Source organism: Penicillium argentinense, assembly GCF_028826775.1.
Source record: "Penicillium argentinense strain IBT 30761 chromosome Unknown utg000001l_segment0_segment0, whole genome shotgun sequence".
NCBI classification, from domain to species: domain Eukaryota; kingdom Fungi; phylum Ascomycota; class Eurotiomycetes; order Eurotiales; family Aspergillaceae; genus Penicillium; species Penicillium argentinense.
In genome coordinates, this window is record NW_026622660.1 from 428066 (window position 1) to 446145 (window position 18080).

The following is an 18080-nucleotide window of genomic DNA, read 5'->3' on the forward strand; positions in this document are numbered from 1 at the left end:
TGATCGAACAAAATGCTCAGAACAGGTCAAAGTACAGTCGAGACGAAAAAAGATGCCAAGGCGGGGAAGCTCAACCCTACGCTTCTCCGCTCCGCAACTTCATCTCGACCTCCACTCGATGCCGGAGACGCCATGGCTCCCTTCACGGCGCAGATCGTCGACGGTCGCAAAACATTTATTCCCCTTGGTTTGTCTCGGGGTCATCAGTGTCAGCTAATGTGAATACTCACGGGAATGCAGAGAACAACCCAGACGTACTGGCCCATCTCTGCGAGAACCTCGGGGTCGTGCCCGGCCTCAGCTTCCACGATGTCCTCTCGGTATCCCCCGACATGCTCGCCTGGGTTCCGCGTCCCATCCATGCGCTCGTTCTCCTCGCCGATAGACCCATCTACAACGCAGCCCGGTCACACGTCGAACAGATGATCCCGGTATATCACGGCTCGGGGCCAGATGAGCCGGTGATTTGGATGAAGCAGACGATCGGCCATGCCTGTGGGTTGATGGCGCTGCTGCATTGCCTTTTGAACTATGAGGGTGGGAAGTATATTGCGGCGGAGTCGGAGCTGGATCGGCTAAGGAAGCAGGCGATCACACTGGGACCGGACGAAAGGGCCGATTTGTTGTACAAATCGGAATTTTTGGAAAATGCGCATATGGAGGCGGCATCGAGAGGGTCTTCGAGTGCGCCTTCACCTGCGGATGATAACTACCATCATTTTATCGGGTTTGTGCAGAAGGACGGGCAAGTGTGGGAGTTAAATGGGGGGCTGAATGGGCCTCTGCTACGCGGGAGTCTAAAAGAGGGTGATCTCTTGAGTAAAAAGGGGCTGGCGCTGACGGTGCAGGACTTCCTTGATGCTGCGGCCAAGGGCGGCCATGGGGAGATGAGCATCGTGGCAGTGGCGGAGGAGGATGCCCAGCTACTCTAGCTATACCCACTGGTTCAATTATTATTTTTTTTTTTGGTTTTGTTTTCTTCCAATTGCACTTCATGATGTTTGTTGTTGTCTTGGTACGATCACCCAACGTCTCCATGATTCATATAGAAATCCAATAAAACCCTGACTCAACAATTTGATCGGATGCTTGCTTTAGCTTTGAAGTCTTTTCTCTGTTTATTACCTTTCCATTGTTCAAACAAGCCCCATTGTCATGCCGGCAGTGTAAAACCTTAATATCACTAACAAAGATACATTGTTTGGTCTGAGCCAAGTCAAAGTCAACATCTCGGATAAAGGCGAAAGATCTCATTCAGGAGTAAAGCTATATCGACTTCACCCGCACAAATCATCTACAAAGGCCTCGTCCCTTCCACTGAAAGCCCAACCTCAAGCCCAAGTACAAGAATAAGCCCCATCATCCAGCTTTACCAGCTACTAGTACCACCAAAACCTGATCCAGTATATCCTAGCTAATTACCATGTCAGTACAGGAGAGCTAACCAAAATGACCTTCACAGTAGGCCAATTCAGCACTCTGCGAAACTCTCTTTCCACCACCCTCCTTCACCAAAGCCAAATTTTAGCCAATAGTCCAACCAACAGAGAATCCATCATTAAATTCCTCCTCTCTTACCCAGAACAGATATCTCGCCTCGAAGAACAAGGCGAAGAAGAGGCAAAATACACGCATTTTTACCTACCCCACTGTTTCGCCCAACGATGCACCCGCATCATCTCTGAGCTCCGCTCTCAGCGTGAATCCCTTACCTCTCCGATGTTCCCTGCTTCTCTCGTCGCTCGTGTGCTCCGAGAAATCAGCTTGCAGATTGGAAGGCTGAGTATTGATGGCGACCATACTTCTGATCCCTTTGTTGTGGATATTGAGAAGAGTATTGAGGTTGTTTCAGCGTTTTATGCTTCTCCTGCGGGGTTGCCTACGCCTGAAATTGATGCTTTGTATATTTGGCGGGGGCTCAATGCGGCTATGCCTGGGTGTAAGTGTAATCAGTGTCTGGTGAGGGTTCTTTTGCCGACTGGGAGGCAGGTTTGGTGAATGTTTCTATTCCTTCTGTTCTTTCATCTGGTGACACAACTTTCGCATTACAGCATCTTGTACTAGGCAATACAATTTTGATTTCCCACTTGAGTCCCAGACATCCAGTTGATAGTAATTGTAGCTTGTAGAGAACGCACAGCTCTATACACATTGCATGAGCGTAAATTCCGTGCCATGCATACATACAGCAGACCCTTGCAGATCCAAGTTTGTTTATCCAATAGAGTATCTTCCGTACCTGATCAACGATGTATATTTAAGTTCTGGAGGACACCAACACTACCATAGGGTGAATAAGAATTAGCCTGCTTACAGTCAAGACAGAATAAGTTGAAATCTACTATATTATATTCCGAAAGTCCATCATATCTTATTATCAACAGGGTGACAGGTATATGTTTTTTGTATATCAGGGTATAGAGCAAAAGACCAAGATCCATCCATATATGCACAACACACCCGAAATATCAGTCCTGTCAACAAGGCCAAGAGAACAGTGACAAAAATCTATATGCTGGCAGAACCAAGTCTATCCAAAAAATTGTCGTAATCCTTCATATACGGAGAAGATGAACGCAGAGCTGGGCGCCGATCGGGCACAGGTGATCCCGCACCCGCGGTACATGCCCTTCAGCCCCTGTTGTTTCCACAGCGCGCGACCCACGCTCCAAAAGGTCTGGCGTTGGCTCCCCGCCGGTCGTTGAGAAATATCTTCAGTCTGTAGCCGCGACTTGATTGTGTCGGCAGGGTAGAAGAGGAAATTATAACTGATCCCCGCTGTGGCACCGGCAATCATTTGTTGGTAGACGTGGAGGGTGTCACTCGGTTGTTGCGAAGGAGATGACGATATATTATACGAGCGGAAGAAAGAGGAAACGGCTTCGTACCCGCCAAACCATGCGGCACTGCCTCCAGTCTCTCGGATAAGGGTTCCCAGTTGACCGCGCCAAAAACCCATAAGTCCCTCCTGTCGGAATACTTCCGCGACCAGCGTGAGTGGCCGAGGCGCTTGCTGTCCGAAGGATTGGACTGGGACTTGCATTTTGCATTTAATCAGTTCGATCGGGGTGAGGGCGAGCGAGGTGACAGATCCGGACGCCGCACCACTGAGCAGAAGCGCCGCGAAGGGAAGATGCTCAACATCCGGGTAGACGGTGGCGCGGAGGGCGTCTTGGATAATGCGGTAGCTGAAAAATAGACAGCTAGTCTCCACCGCAGCCCCAGTCATTGGGGCACTGATGCCTCGGTATAGACCCCGCACGCCATCTGCCCGAAACGACTGGCGAAAACAGTCTAGAGGGCCTGTATATCGTAGCGGGAGGTGTTCAGGTTGTGATTGCAATCGGACCTTAACGGTATCGAAGGGGTACTCGATGAGCTTTCCTGCCATTCCGGCTGCCTGGTGAAGGGTTTAGCGGAGATCTTGCCGTAGGCGCGTCGGCTCTCTTTCTCGGCTCGAGTGGTCACTTACCGATCCGAAGACGATATCCTTCATTGCCTCGACCCCCTGGTTAGGCGGGAGGACGGGCAACTCCATCGCTTCATCGACTGTGATCGCATGCTCGGCCGTCGCCATCGGCGTCCAAGTCCAGGGGGATTAGGCAGGGAGGGGGTAGACGGGGCTATCGCAGGAGCATGTTTCGTTCCAACAGTATAAGTAGGCGGGTAGGTGGAGGTATTTAACAGTGAGCGATTTGTTCGGGCGCGTCAGACACAGTGGGGGGAGGGAGGTGGACACCAAAAAAAGCGCAAGAGAGGGGATTTGGCGGTGAAGTGCCAAGCCCCGCGCAAGCGAAGTCGTGGAACGTGAGGAACAGTCAGGGCCAAACCAGGCTTTTTTGCTTTTCGGGGCGCCAAACACGGTGCAAGCGGGCCTCGATGGAGAAGGTGAAGGAGAAGAACGAGCGATGAGTGGAGCGTCGAGGTCTCTGACGAGCAAAAATCATCTGCTAGCGCTGCCAAGCCCGATTATCGATCTGATAATCTCCGAGTGAAATTTTCCAAGTTGGCCGTCAAAGTCGCCTCGGGCGAACCTGCTCTCTCCGTCAGCACATCCGCCACCACCAACTCGGCGCAATCACCAGAACCCAGCTACTACACCTCGATTGTGCTCACCTGTTGCTATCCCTCTACTTCTCCCTTCCGCAACATGTCCGAGGCCGCGCCAGCCGCTTCGACCGCTTCGACCGCTGCCGCCCCGCCGCAGGGCATGCGGAAGAATGGTATGTCAACGTCCCCACTGTCGGCCATTACCCGACTGACCCGAGCTTTAGGCAAGAACTGGCATGCGCCTAAGAAGGCCTTCCGTCCCAATGCGGGGTTGAACTCCTACACTAAGCGTCAGGAGGCCGCGAAGCATCAACAGGCTGTCAAGGAGAAGGAGCGTGAGATGAAGGAAGAGAGAGAAGCTGAGCGCCAGGTAGGACACTCCCATGCTTTGAGCATACATTCACCTGTCCTTTGAGTCTTCTTTTTCCTGCCGTTGCCTGCCCATTCACTTGCCGTTCAACCGTGCTAACCTGACTCTATCAGGCACACATCCAGCGCATCAAGGACAAGCGCGCCGCCAAGGAAGAAAAGGCCCGCTACGAGAAGATGGCCGAAAAGATGCACGCCAAGCGTGTCGAGCGCCTGAAGCGCCGCGAGAAGCGCAACAAGCTGCTCAACTCTTGATCTGCGTGACCATCAAGCCATCTTCTTTCCTTCTACAATGCATGCATGTATCTCCAGCCGGCAACCCAGAGATCTAGCGGATATGAAGTTGTGGGTTCTTAAGACTATATAATCGTCTGGTTGGACTCTGGCAGTGTGTGGGCTGTGACCACTGGCGTTTCTGGGAGTGTTAGGGAATCATATCAGCGCCGATTTTCAGTATCTATCAATGGACAAAAGCTTCTTCCATTTATTTGGGCCCTTAGTCACTATTGTATCCCATCCAACACTATGCCCTCTATCAGATCCCACTATAATCGTACCTATGAATCTATGCGGAATAAATATTCTTATTACAAAGCTGTCAATGCATGTGCCTGCTACTGTAACTGCTGCCGCCGATCCTCTTGGCGCAGCCTCCACCAACCACCCCATCTTCTGCACTTGTTTCAGCTCGACGATCCCCAGCTCCAGCTCCAGCTCCCAGCATGCCAACCCCGAGTCTCACATATTTCATTTGAAATGGACCTCAAATCACCTCTCCCTTTCACGCACTCGCGAGCGACCTCGGCAACGTTCCCCCTGACCCATGGCTCGCGCTCTGATGACATACCGTTTGCAGAGCTCGGCGACCGCCGCTCAACCCCTCGCCATGTCCACCACCACTCGACAAGTGCTATCACCGGTGCAGGGACAGGAACAGGCACCGGGACAGCTCTAGAGGAATCCGTACCTACCAGCGCAGCCCACGCCCACCCGTCCAGACCGCGACCCCGTCTTGATCCACTCGGTCTAGACGGAACCAAGACCAGACACAAGCACAGCAAGTCGCGCGAACTTCGTCTCCCACGCCCAATGAGCCATCTCGCTTCCTCCGCCAGTGCCCGTGGGCTCCTTCCAACCTGGTCAGGCCGGGATAAAGAGCGCGACAGCGATGAAAGTCATGGCCTGCTCAGGCCGATGACGCGGGAGACCACGCGGTCGAGATGGGGCTCGGAGTCTACGAGTCGGAGTCGACGGGGCAGTCTACTTGATGTTCCCGAGCAACATGAGCGGCTGGGACCGATTCGCCGACAGGAGATTCGGTCGATGGAGGATTTGGAAGCTGTGAAGAAGCGGAGGAAAATGGGTGAGGAGTGAGTGATGCCTGATTTCTTCGGAGAAGCTGTTTGCTAACGACGGGCAGGTATCTGCGCTCCGCGCTCTCGTCAATTGGGACGCAAGCAACGGACGTCACGCGTCGACTGGACTATACATACTACAACCTCCTCGAGAAGATAACCGCCCTCAACTCGACCATTGGGTCGTTCCAAGATCTCTCCGATTCAGCAGCCACACTCCTCGCAGACTTTGACCATGAAACCTCGACACTAGACCAGGAGATCCGGAAACAGATTATCGAGCTAAAGAACTTCGAACCCCAATCTCAAAAGGCAGACGCTTTGCAAGAAAGGATGAATCAGGGCCGCAAGCGTGTCGAAGATCTAGGCGCCCGCCTTGAGTCCGTAAAATCCGACATCGATAGCTGGGAACGCAGAGAAATGGAATGGCAAGAGCGCACCTCGCGTCGTCTCCGCATTTTCTGGGCTGTTATCGGCGGCGCCTTCTTCGCCTGCATCCTGGCGTGGTTCTTGCAGAATTGGCCCTCTCTGGCCCCCGCCCGTGGAGATGGAGATAGTAATGCACTTGGACACGGACGCGTACAGCAGGATGCTGGTGCTGCATCCGCGGGCTTTGACCCCTTCCTCTCTGAGTCCCTGAACCAATCTGCGTCCTCGGGTCCGACGACTCGTTCTAGGTGGGAGTCTCTCCTGCAGGGCGATGCCATCCAGCCGGAGACGGCCGGCTGGTATCCTTCCAGTTTGGCGGATCGGAGAGAGAGCCTTGCGGCTGGCGCTACCGAGAGTACGAGCGGAGGTGGGGGTGGAAGTGAGAGTGATGCTGCGCAGCCCACGCATGATCCTCTACAATTTCTGGATGAACTATAGCACTCACGAGTACAATGCTCTTTTTGCGATCTTTTTGTGGGCGTTAATGTGTATTGTTTTTTTAAGTCATGTCATGATACCCCTATCTTCACATCAATTCATCATCATTAGAAGATCTTAGACAGCCGCCGCCGCGGCATCTGCCTTTTTCTTCTTCTTATCTTCAATCAGCTCGATATTGGCCTCGGGCACCTTGTCCCCATAGACCTCCAGCAGCCATTCCTTCACGTCCTCACTCACATCGCCCTGCACGGTAATCTCCTCCGCCCCCGCAGGCGACCGGGTCATCGACGATCCCGTCGCGAACTTCTTCCCCAGCTCCTTGGCCAGCTTCTTGTTCTCGAGCCCAAAGACCTCCAGTCCCATAATCACGGTGACGTGCTTGCGTTTGTTTCGCTCGACCCGCTTGATAAAGACCTTGGACGCGGCTTTCCGTTCCGCGTCCCGCTGCTCGTTCTGCGCGGCCTTTGCTTCTTTCTTGGCAGCGTCTTTGGCGGCACGCTCTTGTGCTGAGACGGAGAGGGTTGAGAGGTTGGCCGTTACCGCATCTGCGATTGACGCGGATCTGTTAGTGTGTTTCTCCAGCAGCTTCGAGGTGGGCTTGGTGGTCTAGTGGGATGCAGTAGTGGGGGGAGGACGTCTCAAGAGTCTAGACTGCTCTGCTTTTTGGTCGCCTTAAGAGGGTAGAGGGGGGCTCCGTCTCACCTTCGGAATATAGACGGTTCCAGAGATCGGGCTGTTTCGCCTCAAGCCATTCCTCGCATTTCTTTGCGGTCCCACCGAACTCGCAGAACTAATCGTTTCGTACATGGTCAGTCAATGGCCCTGTTCAATGCGTGCTGTGCTTGCATGGCAGTCGACGGAAAGGTCCAAGCAGCAGGTAAGCTGGCAATCAACTCATTTCATACCTCGGGGGGAGCGTGCAAACTATCCACAGCCATTGCATTAGCCCAGTCGTTCCAGGTCGTGCCCATCCCCTGCCTCGCCCTCCGTGATCAGAATGATCGGCCCGGGCTGGCGTGGACAGCCATCCATCCCGCCACGGGGGTACTCAGTTCGCAACTCACCTCCACAGTACACAACATGGCGGGCCTGCGGTTCGACCGGGCCTGCGTCTGCCACTTCAGCCATTGTTTGATAAGAGATGCCAACCAGAACCGGCTTGTTCGTCTTCGTCTCGGTTGGTCTGCGGCTTTGCGGCGGGGCAGCTTTGCCTTGAAGCTACGGCTGACTAATGATGGAGAGCGGACAGTATAATCACGTGATAACGGGCGAAGCCGCCGGGAAGAACCGCCCTGTTCGTTGTGCCGCAATTAAGTATAAATGATGTATGTGGAGCCGCCCATTGTCCATAATATGTTGCGGATATTACCAGGGTAGCTACGTAGTCTCTGCAATCGCGCCGACTTTCTTCTGCAAGACATACTTTCCTCCCATCAAGGTCTACCAAGGCTGGGAAATGAAAAACCCCGCTCAGTGGCGCGAGATGACAATGCGCCCTCGTTATCGGTTGCGAATGGGGCCATGCAGGTCAACGGCAGAGCTGCATTGGTCTAAAGCGTTAGCACAGGGCGATAGCACGCTGGCGCCAATTGGTGCCCAGCTGGTGATAGATCCACAGCCGTTAGATAAGATACTGGCCTGGAGAATCCTAGAAAGGCTGGGGACGATAACCTGGGTATGATAGTGAAGATGGTGGACATCCTCAGGGATGAATTGGCCCAATTGACCTTGTCTAAAATGTCTGGCTTATCTAGGTGAAACACATTTGGTTGCGGTGATATAATGGCATTGTAATGCGGGTAGCTCAGTCCCCTACAAGTACAGTATGATGTAAATGACACCATTGGACAGGGCCTTATGGCGCATAGTCTCGGCGGCTGTAGCATAGCGAGCATCGGCTGGAAAACTGGTAACCGTTCCCGGCGCGACTTGTCGCGTCGATCGGGGCCAACAGGCTCCGCAATTTCCGGCCAGGGGTCGTGGGGGCCCGTGGGGATGCCAATGCTCGCCGGTGCAGTCATTAAGTCTCCGCGGGCTGTCAGTGTCGAGCGTTGCATGGCGATAGTGGATCGCATGCGGTAGTCTGGGTACTTTTGGGGGCGTGGATCTGGATCCTCATACTCCCTAGTGTACTCACTAGCGCTAGGGTGTACTAAGTATACTACTCATACTAAGTATACTAAGTACAAAATAGTGCTAGCATAGTACCTCTGCAAAGGCCTAAACCCAGGAGGCGCGGCGACATGCACGCATGCGGCGCTGCGACTGGCCCGTGGGCCTGGTGCGAGGGAGGGTTTAAGTTAGGGCCAATCAGGACGGGAGCTGGTCGTCTCGTCCGTGACCTGCAAGCGCACAGACGTAAAAGGCCTGTGTACGACGTTTGCTTTGCCCCCGGCCTGCATCCTGCAAGCCATGGGCGTGGTGGTGGTGGTGGTGATGACGGTGGTAGTTGGACGAGGGCCCAGAACGGTGCTAGAATTTTGCCCTGCTACTAACCTGCTATATTCTGCTCGATGTTCTAGCTTCATAGGTACTAATACTGGATCGTGCTAGTGTAGGTATAGCACATAATTACTATTACATATTTAGACTTTTGGCCTCGCCCAGACGCTGTCGATGGTTCACCCATGGGCTTTAGTCGACGGATGAGGTGACCCTAGGGCGAGTCTAGGGCGTCACACAATTGCAAGCTTATCTTTCTCGTCCGCTGAACAGGCCCGTGCTGCAATCCGAGTCGATCGGGCCGTCGATCGGAGGTTTATTTCCTTCTTTTTTTTGGTGTGTTGACCTCACTTGATCGTTCTTTCGCTGGTGGTTGCACAGGGTCAGCAGTGGTCTGCACCCGCCCATGAACCCAGCACCGCTCTTCTGGAAAAGAGCTCCCCCGTTTCAGAGCTCAGCAATCCCGCGGTCCGGCTGTCCGACCTCGCATGTCCTACCCCAGTCCGCTGTGCGTCGTGCTCAGGCCTGTCCTCGCTGGAAGCTCCACTTGATCGACTGAATCCGGTGGGGAATCGTGCGGTCTAGCCTTGCGGACGGGGGGCTCGTAAACCTGCGGCCGGTGCGCACTAGCGAGTACAGCAGTGGCGAAACAGTAACAAAATCAATTCGCAAATCGTAGCGGAAATGAGATTTGAGATAAAAATATGCACGGAGGCGACTGTCGCTCATGGACGGTAGCGCTTGAGAGCGACGCTTCCTCATATTAATACGGCACGAGTATCGCCCGTCCAGTCCGCCGTTGAGCTTTGCTTTTCCTGTTTCCCCCACATCTCCTCCGCTTCCGGCTATCTCCTCCCCCCGTGATTGCGCGACCTCTCCTCGCTTTCTCATCTTTCTCCTCTTCCCACCCTTCCACCGTCCCCCAGTCCATGCTCCATTGTCGACACCACTCGGTGATGATCGTTGTCCCCTCGGAATCAGCATGACGGCCGTGCTGGCGCACGAACGCCCGTTCTCCCCCGATCCTCTGCGGTCACCCACCACCCAGCGTTACTTTCTCCACGACCACGGCATTCCCTTCAAATCACCCATGCAAGATGAATACCCCGGGGACTGCCCCAGCCCCGTGGCATCCACTCTCTCCTGCGTGCCTTCGCCAAACTTCACTCCGACCGGCCCGGATCCTCTCTACACGCCCACCAACCTCAGCAGCCTCTCCCTTGACGAGAACGACCTGATCCTGCCCGCCTACGATACGGAGCCCAACTCCCCGGTTCGGTCGCAGTCAGAGGAGGAGGAGCAGTTCAAGGGAACGGATCTTCCCAGCGACACGTCGGTAGAGGCCGCCGTCCTGCCACCCCCCCGAGCGTCCGCGCACCCAGCCGCCGATGATACCTCTGTGGAAGATGAACCCTCGCGGCATGTGGACTATCTCTCGCATGAGTGGAAGGAGGAGGATATTTGGGCCTCGTGGCGCTATGTGACGACTCGCAAGAGCGATTATAGCAATGGCGTCCGGCTGGAAAACGCGTCGTGGAGAACCTGGACCAAGGCAAAGAATAACCTCGGGACAATCTCCCCAGAGACTCTAAATTGGTGAGTTCCCAGATCATTTCATCTAGTGGAGTGGAAAATGTGGTTTCTAACAGACCCCAGGTTGAAGGACTGCGACGTGACATGGCTGTATGGTCCCCTGAAGACATCGGCCTCCTCGGATGGCATGGCGTCGGATGGCTCGCCACCCCCGAGTCGGCTAGAAACCCCCAACTCCTACCTCGAGCGAAAACCTATCTTAAAGAAAAAGACTGCGTCCGAGACGATCTTGCAGCGGTCTCTGTCCCAGCACACCCTCTTGCAGCATGCTGGCGCTATTCTCAAGGCCCAAGAGGCCGCCAGTGGCAATGGCTGGACCCGTCCGCCATTCTCTCGATCAAGCACCGATTTGGATCACATCCACCATCGGACGGGCAGCTCAACCTATTCTCTCGGAGGCACCCTCACTGCCTCTTCCTCCTCGGGGTTGACATCCCCGAGCGAGCGAAAGCATATCCACTTCAATAACGAGGTGGTCCAGTGCATCGCCGTTGAGGCTAAAGAAGGCGACGACGAAGACTGGCCGCTCACCTTTGACGATGAGTCTTTTTCGGATGAAGGTGTTGTCATGATGCGCCAGATTTCGGGGGAATCATCCCTGAGCAACCGGAGTACGCCGCGTAACAGCTTCAGCAGCGACAGCAAAACTATCGCCCCGCTTCCTTCCACCACTTTGAAGTACCGCCCGGACACCCCCGACCCTCGCGAATCCATTCTCGACCGCTGGTCCTCCACCCCATCCTCCGCCTCGACATTATCCCCGACTCCATCCGTGGAAACCCTTCGTCCACCCACTTCCTCCGCAAACTTCCTGCTCGACGACGAGGACGAAGACCCGAGTCTCGACTTTACCGGCCATTATCGGCGCGATCAGCCGTGGTTTGTCCCCGAAGACGAGAACGAACCTGCCAGTCGTCCGATGCGGCTTACTGCTTCGGGCATGTTCATGCCCTACAGCGAAGGGGAGGGCGAGCCCGCGAGCAATGGTCTACTTGGCCGCGTCGTGGACACCGTCAATACGGCGCGAGACATTGCCCATGTCATCTGGAACGTTGGTTGGCGGCGGTAACGCCCGATCTGCTGACAGTCATCTCTGGTCGCAGAAGAGACCCTGTCCGTATGGTGTATGTGCCTGCTGCGGCGTCTTGCATCTTCCTGGAGTTTTTGGATTTATTGGAGTGGATTGGATTGGATTTTCACGGCCGCGCTTTTTATAGATTCCCCTGGAGAAAAGAAAACGTCTCCTTGACGTATAAACGAATTCCGTGGTTATGAGCAAAATAATCAGAAATGTAATCTGCAAAACCTATATTACTCGTGATTAATATTAGTCTACGACAGAAGTACTATAACCGCTTACTGGATTGGGGATTAATCTAAACGACCGCTGATCCGCTCGATCTGCCCCACAAGCCCCAGCACAAGCGCTCCTCTTCCCCCCCTCCCCCTGATCGAACGCCGCCTTCACCTCCGCGGTTTTTCCTCTCCCACGCACCCCGGGGGATTCACCATGGAGAACGTCAACGTCGCCGAGCTCGTGGAGCGCCTCGGCAGCGATGAAGATGCCGTCCGCAAAATGGCCGTCTTCAAGCTCCAGAGCAACATCGGCGACCCATCCTTCGCTGACCTCTTTATCGCCGAGGGCGGCTTGGTTCGTCTGCGCTATCTCACCCTCCATGCCAGCGGCAATACCCTCGCCTACAGTTTAACCAGCTTTGCGAGGCTGCTAGAGGTTGACAAAGGGTGGGAATGTGTGGACGCCGAATTGGTCGAGCGAGTAAGCACACCCCCTCCGCAGCAGTAAACATGATCTTCATGGACATTGTACCGACTGCATATCAAAGACTTGTCGATTGATTATTTGGCTCACAATTGCTTGCCCGCGCATAGATCGTCGAACTGATCGTCACTCACCCCCTCGTCAACATTCTCCGCGGCGCCATGTCAATCTGTGTCTCTGTCGTCTCACACCCGCACGCCGGCGGCCGCCAATCGCAATCGCTAGATATGTTCGGATTTCGCGCTCTGAAGCCCGCGATTGCAATCTACCCTCAGTTCCTGGAAATGCTGGTCAGCCGACTCTCGTCCGCGGATCATGCCTTGTGCGCCAATGCGCTGCAATTGATCAATTCCCTCATGCGCGATTCCATCACCTACGACTCTGAAGCCGAGTGGCCCAAATTCATCCAGAAACTTCAGGATCTCGGCGTAATTCGCGCAGTCTACGTCCTCATGCAAGATTCTGCCTTGCAGGATCTTGCTCACCCCCTCCTCGAGTTCCAGTCACTTACTAAGGTCCTTCTCCGGAAGTGGAAGGAGATTCCCCTGAACCAGGAGAAGCCAGAGCATCGCAGAGCGATGAAGGGCATTTTTCTGGCCAGCAGTCCGAATAAGGGAACCGATGAGGCTGCCGAGAATGGAGACGATACGAAGAAATCCAAGAGGCACCACCCTGATAAGTGGCAGCGGTTAGGGTTCGAGTCAGAGAGTCCCGCGGCGGAATTCTATGAAGTCGGGTTCCTAGGCATGATGGATTTGGCAGACTATGTGCGCAGTCATCAAGACGAGTTTCAGAAGATGCTCCTGGAGCACTCAACGAAGCCAGCTAGGCAGCGATGTCCCATTGCACGGGCTTCTCTAGCTGTGACGTCCATTCTCTACGAGCATTTTGAGGTGGACAAGTCGGATATGGATGATTCTAAGAACTATATGCTGATGGAGTCTCGCTCCAGTCTCGACAGGCTCTTCCGTCCATTGCTGCTCCACTGGACCCGACTGCATGTTGCAGGTCTTCAGGCTTTCTTCCGCATGTGGAAAGCCACAGCAGCCGAGACTGATGACCTGGACAAGCTCGTAGAGCTGGTTCGAATCCTAATCGAATCTGTGGTGGGTGGTGCATCCCGGACCAAAGACGTCCAAGACGTGGAAGAAGAGCTCGCCAACTTCGAATATAACCGCCTCCGCGAACTGCAAATGGAATTGCTCGAGCTCACCTACGAAGACGCCTGGGGTCAGCATCTACGTCAGGTCCGTGAGGAATTGCACCATGAAGCCCTGCAATTCGTGAAGGAACAGCGGATCCGCTGTCTCCTTCAAGGCGCTTGGTTCTCTCTCGAGTCGAATTCCAAATCCGGCCCCGGATCAACGCCCCGGTCGAATGCCTCGCACCAATACGTTCAACTGTCGCACAACCGACGGTATCTCCATTTTGGGGAATTCAATGCACTGGGTAATCGAGCCCCAGAGCTCGACGCCCTTCCGGAGAAGAGTGAGTCTAACGTTCCTCGTGACATCTCTAATGATGTTTCTTGTTTTTCTTTGAGGGGTTTGGGCACAATGACTCATCATATTCCATCTAGTTGATCTATCTACGGTCTCATCCGTCGTCTCCAACGTCTCCACAAATCCCGACAACGCTTCTTCATCCACCGTCAAAACCGCCCCTCGTCAAACCGCAACAAAGGTCACCATCCACGGCTACGCCCAATCCACAAGTACCTCCCACTCGAAGGGTCACAACAGTCACACCCGCTCAGCGAGTCGATCCACCCAAAAGGAAGTCGTCCTCCTAGTCCTCCGACCTTCCTCGCACAGCATCGCTTCCGAATGGTTAGATGGGCTGCTGATGCTACTCAACCAGCAGCCAATCACCGCGGAGACTACCAAACTGATCGATTTGGTGGGCAACTATGGGCTGAAGATTCGCCTTCTGAACGTCCGCTTCGATGACGCGGCATTTGCGGGCGAGGCTCCGCCTGTACCCGCGCGCGATGGTCTGGATGAGGATTACTACTATGATGTTTTTGGTGGGGCGTAATGTATAGCTGTTTCATAGCTGGTCTGTTTGTTTCCTCTTCTTGTTGTCCCTTTGCTCTTTCTTCTTCCATGTTTATGTTTTATTGGGGTTGGTGCAGTTGACGGATTGTCGATATATACCCACTGTGACCATGTAAGATACATCAATTGGAGTCTTTTTGTATACTTCTAACCTCTGCCCAATCTGCTGGTTTGCACCCAGCAGGCTGGCTCCCCACTGTCTGTAATCAGTTTTCGAACGTGGCTTCAGCTAAGCTTCAAAGGCTGATCCCTATGCCTCATTAGGCCGGTTTCATCTTGGCGAGGGCCATGCACTGGTTGCTATTTGACTAGCCTTCACGATTACCTGCTCGGTCCGGATGGCTGGTCGCTTCCCAAGATTCAATATGACTATGAATACCTGGGAGATCATAGGTGAGATAGGCCCAAACTGGTTCTTTTGCTTGTTTCGCTCCGTAGAAAAAGCATTCATCTCATTACTCGATCGTCATCTCTCCTTGGTGATGTCAGCTGATAATACCAGGTTGGGACGACACCACTTCGCTTTGCCTCCTCACGGGGCTATTCACTATGATCAATCTGCTTCTTCGGAAAATATTTAAATACCCTGTAGTGGATCGAGGCGGTTGGCTTGCACTGGAGTAGTGTTGGTTTGGCATTTCTTGTGTCGTATCAATTGTAAGAATAGACGGTATGTAGAGAGTTGATTAAAGTGAAGTATATATATCCGCACCACCTAGTATCCACATATATTCGAGATCCGCGCCACTAGGTACCAAAATAGAAAACATGAGAGCCATGAGAACAAAATAGGTGATCTCTGGCACCAGAGGCAGCATAGGCGTTAAATTAAAACCCATGCTTAAGCTTATATGAAAAAAATGTACTGCCAAATGTGATGCACCGTCTGGGCGACTGATCCAGTGCGGCGGACTGTTTGGGTGGATCCTCCCTTATCGCATTCCGCAGCAACTTTCGGCCTGGCTTCGACCTCGCCTCACCCATCATGGACGGTCGCCCTCCCAAACGACAGCGTCGGACAATCCCAGAGGAAACTACACCCGAATCGGCACCGCCATTAACGACATCCACAAACGCCCGCCCTGCGCTCTCGTCGCGTCCAAAAATTACGCGCCCGCGCCCAGCTCCGCCCAGATCCCTCCGAGATCCATCTTCCTCGCCAAAACAAACCAAGTCCAAGCCCAAGTCCCTGCACAGCTTCTTCTCAAAAGCCACCGAGGGCCAGCGATGGTCTGCGCAGAAGTTTGAATCGAAGCCGGCGCTCGCCCCTGCTGAAACGACGCTCGATGCAGATGAGATCGAAGACGATTATGATTCCTACGATGAGATCTTTTCGGAGTTGGACGCCGGAAAGCAGGCAGACACTCGTCCTGCATCGAAGCCCACTCGTGCAGTGCCGAAGAAAACGACAAGTGTGAAACCGAGGACTAAACCGATAAAACGGTTTCTTATGCCGCCGGACTCTAGTGTCCCAAATACACAACGCGGTTCTCGCCCGTCAATTGAAGAAGACTTGAGGCCTTGGGCACAGCGCTATGCACCGTCGGGGTTAGATGAATTAGCGGTCCACAAGAGGAAGGTCTCTGATGTACAGAAGTGGCTGGAGGATGTCTTTGAAGGGAGGCGTAGAGAGGTACGTCATAATCACTGAGCCAGGACAGAATGACCGAGGTGTCCAAACTAACGAGACCAGAGATTGCTAGTTTTACGGGGACCCGCTGGATCTGGGAAGACAGCAACCCTCTCGCTGCTCTCAGCGGTGCTGGGTTGCGATGTCATCGAATGGAGGAATCCCCCAGTCCCCGAATTCGCCTCTCAGGATTACGTCTCCTCGAGTGCCCAGTTCGAAGAATTCCTGGGACGAGGTGATCGGTTTGGCGGACTCGACCTGGAGGACGCGTCGGTAACACAGAAGCACAATGAGACACCCTCTCGCAATCGTCGCGTTTTGCTCGTGGAGGAGTTCCCGACAGTGTTGAACCGGAGCTCTTCAAGCCTCGCAGCATTTCGAACTTCCCTACAGCGCTATCTTGCAGCTGCTGCAGATCAAGCGTGGGGTGGGTGGATGCATCCACCTATTGTGATGATTGTCTCCGAGACATTATTGAGCTCGGCCTCCTCGATTTCAGATAACTTGACTGTTCACCGACTACTTGGACCCATGCTCTATAATCATCCTAGCACCACCATTATTGATTTCAACAGCGTAGCAGCCACTTTCATGCAAAAGGCCCTGCGATTGGTCCTTGAAAAAGAGTCCCAGTTCTCCAAGCGTGCTCGAATTCCTGGTCCTGCCGTCCTGGAAAAGATTGCTGAGATTGGAGATATCCGCAGTGCCATATCATCACTCGAATTTCTCTGTCTGAAGGGAGATCAGGCTGGGGCATGGAGTGGCACTCTTGCCAAAACGAAGAGGTCTCGAGGGAAGACGGCGCTCACGCCCATGGAACATGAATCACTCGAGTTGATATCGCAGCGAGAAGCAAGCCTGGGTATGTTCCACGCGGTGGGCAAGATTGTCTACAACAAGCGTCTGGATCCTAGCTTAATACCCAGCGATGCTACGATCCCTCCATCCCCACCAGGTCATCTAGTCGACTGCCGACGGCCCAAGGTCTCGCAGGTCGCGGTTGATGAATTGGCTGAAGAAACAGGCACCGATATCTCTACATTTATCTGTGCTCTTCATGAAAACTACCCTCCCTCATGCGACGGACCGAATTTCACCGATTCACTGAATGGCTGCATTGAGGCCCTCTCTGACAGCGACATCCTCGGCGCAGATCGCAGATCTAGTCGAGGAGCTCGCGGGGGCGTTGGCATCGGCGCTACATCACTCAATTCCGGCGTGGACATGCTCCGACAAGATGAGATCAGCTTCCAGGTGGCTTCGCGGGGGCTTATATTTGCTCTCCCCTACCCTGTCTCGCGGCGACTTACACCTAGAGCGGGACATGGCCGACCAGGCGATACTCATAAGATGCTGTATCCGTCCTCCCTCAGACTATGGCGAAAGACTGAGGAAATCGATGGTCTCGTCGACTCGTGGATGAGACATATGCTCGACCCCTTCAGCAATCCACACCAACATAGAAATGACACCAGCAGTCACACTGAATTCACGGGTGTCCGTTCCTGGAAGAAACTCCGAGTTGGCCCTGTCGCCAACAGAGAGTCTGGGAGCGACCATTCGACGCTGACAGTGACCATGATGCGACGACATGACGCGCTGTTAGACCAATTGCCTTACATGGCACAAATTAAGCAGAATGACCCGAGTGGCGTGCAACTAAAACAAATCACCAGCATTCGAGGCAGTCGTCTGGACGACGTTGAGGATGACGAATTGGCGCCCTCACAACCGCCGAAACCCAGCAGCAGTAGCCATGCATTTGGACCTCAATTGCCGCAAGAAGAAGAGAAACTGATTCTCAGCGACGACGATATTGTGGATGATGATGTACCATAAAATATAGACATAATGAATAATGCAGTGCATTTGTTGTGCCCAAGTCGATGTCGTTAGTCCCGTCCATCGGAGAGTACATCGGAGAAGAGTGGAGC

General features: G+C 53.8%; 9 protein-coding genes across 9 annotated transcripts; 7 read left to right on the forward strand and 2 right to left on the reverse strand.

Annotated features, from left to right (window-relative positions):
• Positions 1-132: 132 nt before the first annotated feature.
• Positions 133-932, forward strand: N7532_000120 (ubiquitin carboxyl-terminal hydrolase; the record flags this gene model as incomplete). Its single annotated transcript, XM_056612624.1, has 2 exons — positions 133-187; positions 241-932. 2 exons carry the CDS (start codon positions 133-135, stop codon positions 930-932), a joined length of 747 nt encoding a protein of 248 aa, XP_056479848.1.
• Positions 933-2530: 1598 nt separating this feature from the next.
• Positions 2531-3577, reverse strand: amcA (putative mitochondrial ornithine carrier protein AmcA/Ort1; the record flags this gene model as incomplete). The annotated part of the gene is made up of 2 exons (XM_056612625.1): positions 2531-3400; positions 3473-3577. 2 exons carry the CDS (start codon positions 3575-3577, stop codon positions 2531-2533), a joined length of 975 nt encoding a protein of 324 aa, XP_056479849.1.
• A 573-nt stretch (positions 3578-4150) lies between these two features.
• Positions 4151-4674, forward strand: N7532_000122 (CGR1 family protein; the record flags this gene model as incomplete). Its single annotated transcript, XM_056612626.1, has 3 exons — positions 4151-4223; positions 4275-4420; positions 4534-4674. 3 exons carry the CDS (start codon positions 4151-4153, stop codon positions 4672-4674), a joined length of 360 nt encoding a protein of 119 aa, XP_056479850.1.
• A 501-nt stretch (positions 4675-5175) lies between these two features.
• Positions 5176-6641, forward strand: N7532_000123 (uncharacterized protein; the record flags this gene model as incomplete). Its single annotated transcript, XM_056612627.1, has 2 exons — positions 5176-5789; positions 5840-6641. 2 exons carry the CDS (start codon positions 5176-5178, stop codon positions 6639-6641), a joined length of 1416 nt encoding a protein of 471 aa, XP_056479851.1.
• Positions 6642-6758: 117 nt separating this feature from the next.
• Positions 6759-7772, reverse strand: tma22 (putative RNA binding protein Tma22; the record flags this gene model as incomplete). Its single annotated transcript, XM_056612628.1, has 2 exons — positions 6759-7189; positions 7709-7772. 2 exons carry the CDS (start codon positions 7770-7772, stop codon positions 6759-6761), a joined length of 495 nt encoding a protein of 164 aa, XP_056479852.1.
• A 2296-nt stretch (positions 7773-10068) lies between these two features.
• On the forward strand, positions 10069-11748 carry N7532_000125 (protein phosphatase regulator REG1; the record flags this gene model as incomplete). Its single annotated transcript, XM_056612629.1, has 2 exons — positions 10069-10682; positions 10743-11748. 2 exons carry the CDS (start codon positions 10069-10071, stop codon positions 11746-11748), a joined length of 1620 nt encoding a protein of 539 aa, XP_056479853.1.
• A 441-nt stretch (positions 11749-12189) lies between these two features.
• N7532_000126 (uncharacterized protein) lies at positions 12190-12483 on the forward strand (the record flags this gene model as incomplete). The annotated part of the gene is made up of 1 exon (XM_056612630.1): positions 12190-12483. The coding sequence occupies one exon, from the start codon at positions 12190-12192 to the stop codon at positions 12481-12483; it is 294 nt and encodes a 97-aa protein (XP_056479854.1).
• A 137-nt stretch (positions 12484-12620) lies between these two features.
• On the forward strand, positions 12621-14496 carry N7532_000127 (uncharacterized protein; the record flags this gene model as incomplete). Its single annotated transcript, XM_056612631.1, has 2 exons — positions 12621-13965; positions 14039-14496. 2 exons carry the CDS (start codon positions 12621-12623, stop codon positions 14494-14496), a joined length of 1803 nt encoding a protein of 600 aa, XP_056479855.1.
• Positions 14497-15501: 1005 nt separating this feature from the next.
• On the forward strand, positions 15502-17985 carry N7532_000128 (uncharacterized protein; the record flags this gene model as incomplete). Its single annotated transcript, XM_056612632.1, has 2 exons — positions 15502-16149; positions 16210-17985. 2 exons carry the CDS (start codon positions 15502-15504, stop codon positions 17983-17985), a joined length of 2424 nt encoding a protein of 807 aa, XP_056479856.1.
• Between the last annotated feature and the right edge of the window lie 95 nt (positions 17986-18080).